The following is a 4,317-nucleotide window of genomic DNA, read 5'->3' as shown; positions in this document are numbered from 1 at the left end:
AGTTCGTCGGGGATGTAACAATCTTCTTCACCCTCCTCTTCCGCTTGGTAGATAGGGGAGTCAAAGTTATGAGAGGTAGTAAAGTCATTGGATTCAACGGGGTTATCGTTTATTCTGCATGTTTGAATGATTGATTTCTTTTAGAAAAGTAAAAATAAAAAATGCATAAATGAAATATTTTTTTTGTTTTTGAAAAGATTGTAATTTTCTTATGAGAAAGCCAAGTAAATGAATAAAAAGAATTTAACAAAATGTCTTTCATTCATTGATAATGATTATTTAAAAATGAAAAAGGGCCCTACAACATGATCCATTAGCCTTGGGCAGAGCTAAGGATTTGAAAGGAAAAATACAACAATTATTACTTTGACAAAGGAAAAATTTCGGGGATCTCAACCGCCTTCCAGTTGTTCAAAGCTGTCTCACACCGGTAAACCAAACATGGCTCGTCTTCATTTGCGGTGCTATCTTCAATTGCATTGACTTGATCTCCATGGATGAATCATGTGCTGAGGAATACTTCCTGGATGCTTCAGGTGTTGTCCTTTGTAGGGACTCGGGCTCCTTTCGCAGCGGAAGGCACATATCCCAGACCAAAGCGATCATGCTTCTCACGAATATCAATAAGTTGACCCCAACCTTCAGGGTTTCCTCCTTCAATACTAGACTTTACGCTTTTCAGAGACGCGAAAGATGAACAAGCTTTCCCAACAGGGTCCTTCATTTCCACAAAAGTGACATTGGCTATTTCAAGAGCTTGGAAAGAAGTCTCCAAAGCGTCCTCATCAGCCTCAATGTATCTGAAGGATGAAAGGTGACTGACCACAAAGTCCTCCTCTTCAGAAATGATGATTAATTGATTGTCCACTACAAACTTCATTTTCTGATGTAAGGTGGAGGTAACTGCCCCTGCAGCATGAATCCAGGGACGCCCCAATAAGCAGCTATATGCTAGATTAATATCCATGACTTGGAAATTAATCGGGAATACATGAGGGCCAATCAATATGGGCAATTCAACCTCTCCAATCATTGTTCTCTTGGAACCATCAAAAGCTTTCACTACCAAGGCACTAGGCTTCATAGCTGGTCCTTGATAAGATAATTTGGCGAGTGTTCTCTTTGGCATAACATTCAGAGAAGATCCAGTATCAACCAACACTCTTGCCAAAGCATCATCTTTGCATTTTACCGAGATATGGAGGGAACGATTATGATTTTGTCCATCCTCAGGTAATTCCTCTCCACTGAAGCGCAAAGTATTGCAAGCTGTGATATTTGCCACAACTCCATCAAATTGGTCAACCGTTATGCTTTGTGTTACATGAGCTTGAGCAAGCACCTTCAACAAAGCCTCCCTATGGGCTTGGGAGTTCAGTAGCAAAGACAGAATAGAGATCTTAGATGGTGTTTGATGCAATTGGTCCACAACCTTGTAGTCACTTTTCTTGATCAACTTCAAGAATTCAACAGCATCTTCGGATTGAACCACTTCGGGTTCTTTAGTGGGAGCTACAACTGTTGATTCCTTGGTCGGCCCTTGAGGAGTCACGTTGAATTCGGGCGTATAGATTCGACCACTACGGGTCATTCTGCTCATTCCTACAATATTGGTGACGTCTTCACTTACAGCTTCTGTCAGTTCAACGTCTGAACTTCCATCAACTACCTTGTCTACAACGGTAATCTCATATTTCCAAGGTACAACCTTGGTGCTCTCGTATGGAAAAGGCGTAGGCATATATATCTCGACAGGCGACGACTTACTGTTCACCGGGACCACTCCACCACTATAATATGGGATTTCAACTGGTTCAGGTAAATTGAAACAAGGTTCAATCACCACCACATCCTCGTTCTTCACAGCACTGGATATTTGAAGCACTCCTTCATCCATCAAGTTTTGGATATTGTCTCGTACCACCTGACATCCTCTTGGGTGTGTGGCACACTCTTCACAGTTGTCATGATCAACATTAACCAGGCCAGCTTCCACCAATCGGGCATGGAATGATGCCAAAGGAGTCTTAACATCCTCCACCTTATCAACCGTAACACCAACAGAAGCATCTTCAATGGCGTTGACTCCAGGATTTTCATGGGGAGGAAGGGGATTTTTCTTCACATTCGGTCCCATGTCCTTGAAAGACAAGATCTTGCTCTCAATCAATTCCCAAACCCTATGCTTCAGAGCGTAACAACCTTCTAAGTCATGCCCGGGGGCACCTTCATGAAAAGGGCAATGTGCATTAGGGTTGTACCACGGAAGCAGACGATCAGGTGGAGGTCCCATAGGTCTGGGAACCACCGAACCCTTTTGCAACAAGGAGGGATAAAGCTCAGTGTACGACATTGGGATTGGATTGAAGGTCGCCGTCTCCCCTTGCCTCCTATTCTGGTTCTGAGCATTTTGCCTCGGCGCTTGAGCTCTCGGTTGTTGATAAACAGGAGCTGCTCGTGCTTGTTGATAAGCTGGAGGAGCCACAGCATGTTGTTGAACTGGAGCTGGTTGATACGCTGGAGGCGCTTGATAAGCCTGAGCAGGCTGTTGATTGAATGCAGGCGTCACGGCAGCCACGTATGGTTGTGGAGCATACTAGACGGGATACATGGGTTGTTGATAGGGAATTGGTTGTTGAACTTATTGCTGAGGTGGATATGTTGTGGTCTCCTTCTTGGAGGAGCTCTTCCTTGACCAGCAGTCACAACATTTGTTTCCCATTCCTTCTTTCTAGGAAACCCTCTAGAGAACTTCTTCGGATTAACATTTGAAGTTCCAGCTACAGCCGCCAGTTTTCCATTCCTTACACCATATTCCACGCGAGTTACTATAGCAACAAGCTCGGGGAATCCCAAAGAAGCACTTCCGACCATCTTCTCATAGAATTGAGGTTGGACAGTGTCGATAAACAGTTCGGCCAATTCTTTCTCAGCAAGAGGTGGTTCAACCTGAGAAGCCAGATCCCTCCATCTTTGAGCATACTCCTTGAAGGACTCCTTGTCCTGCTGGAACATGCTCTGCAATTGTCTTCTGTCAGGCGCCATGTCCATATTATATTTGTAATGTTTTATGAACGCGTCTGACAGGTCCTGGAAACACCTGATCCTATTCTGATCCAGACTCAAATACCACTTGGAAGGAGCCCCACTCAAGTTGTCCTGAAAACAGTGAATCATCAGTTTGTCGTCCTCCACGTGTGCAGCCATTTTGCGGTAATACATGATGAGATGGCTTTTTGGACAAGTATGACCCTTGTATTTGTCGAAGTCCAGAGTTTTGAATTTTGCTGGAATCACCAACCCGGATACAAGGCACATTTCTTTGGCAGCAGATCCAAAGACGTGGTCTCCTTTTAGATCTCGGAATTTCTTCTCAAGGAGTTGCATGTTCTCCTTTACCTCCCTGAAGTCCTCAAACCTTACTTCGTCACCAGCAACAGTTGAGTCAACAGTCTGATACATGTGGTTTTGATCTTCATAATGAGGAACATGCCTAGCATAGGCGGTTGGTAGAACCACAGTATGGATGACTGGACGTGCGTCGATGTAAACTGGTAATGGCACAGCTTGTTGGACAGATTGCCCTATTTCATGCACCACCTCCGCTCGGGGGACGAAATCATAAGGTAGCCCATGTGGAGGAAGGGTTGAGGGTAACGTCCTCTGAGGTGGGACTTCCACTGCTGGGCCCGTGGTCTCTGAAATCACGGTCGCTTGTGGAACCTCAAACCTGAAGGTTAAAGCTTGCAACATCTCTCGCATCTGGGACATGCCTCCTTTGATTTCGTCTAGTTCAGCTCTAACTCGGGCGCTCTCTTGTTCTTGTTCAGCCATTCTCTGTCTTGCACTGGCGCGAGTATTATACTGGTGTTGAAAATTCAGCGTGACACTGGTGGAAGAAAGGGCGGAGTGAGACTCTTTTTTTTGAAAATGTATGAATGCATGTATGGATGCATTTGTTTGCAAAACTCTTAGTTATCTTTATTATTTATTCCAGCAATGTTAGGATATAAGAACAATATGTAATAATTGAGACCCAAAATGACAACTTCCATTAATCAAAATCAAATTCGAATACAAAAGGATTTAACTTCAAGTACACATGATTCGAATACAAAAAGATTTAAACACCAACAATTCAAATTCAAGTACAAGTAAACTTAAGTTATGTCTCACCTCTTATGATCGTAGTCAGATATGTGGTGAGCTCATTCATCATTTTCTTCATAAACTTGACAAAATTGAAAACTTGAGCGGGTGTGTTTTCTGGACACATACACCAATCCTCTTCCAGGAGTTTTTCTGGGAATTCCAACA

At 43.6% G+C, this 4,317-nt stretch overlaps 1 protein-coding gene across 1 annotated transcript; it reads right to left on the bottom strand.

Annotated features, from left to right (window-relative positions):
* Positions 1 to 532: 532 nt before the first annotated feature.
* Positions 533 to 3,834, bottom strand: LOC127101906 (uncharacterized). Its single transcript, XM_051039334.1, has 3 exons — positions 2,707 to 3,834; positions 1,193 to 2,596; positions 533 to 718 (listed from the first exon to the last, which is right to left on the bottom strand). The coding sequence occupies exons 1-3, from the start codon at positions 3,832 to 3,834 to the stop codon at positions 533 to 535; spliced, it is 2,718 nt and encodes a 905-aa protein (XP_050895291.1).
* Positions 3,835 to 4,317: the final 483 nt, after the last annotated feature.

Source organism: Lathyrus oleraceus, chromosome 7 (assembly GCF_024323335.1).
Source record: "Lathyrus oleraceus cultivar Zhongwan6 chromosome 7, CAAS_Psat_ZW6_1.0, whole genome shotgun sequence".
NCBI classification, from domain to species: Eukaryota; Viridiplantae; Streptophyta; class Magnoliopsida; order Fabales; family Fabaceae; genus Lathyrus; species Lathyrus oleraceus.
Note: the sequence above shows the minus strand (reverse complement) of the source record. Positions and strands in the feature narration are given on the sequence as shown.

Excerpts from the sequence above, each read along its gene's own strand:
- LOC127101906 (XM_051039334.1), bottom strand. The coding sequence starts at position 3,834 with ATGGCTGAACAAGAACAAGAGAGCGCCCGAGTTAGAGCTGAACTAGAC. Across the intron at positions 2,597-2,706 it reads AGGAATGGGAAACAAATGTT|TATGCTCCACAACCATACGT; the intron begins GTGACTGCTGGT and ends TATCCCGTCTAG. Across the intron at positions 719-1,192 it reads ATCGTTCCCTCCATATCTCG|GACCCTGTTGGGAAAGCTTG; the intron begins GTAAAATGCAAA and ends GTGGAAATGAAG.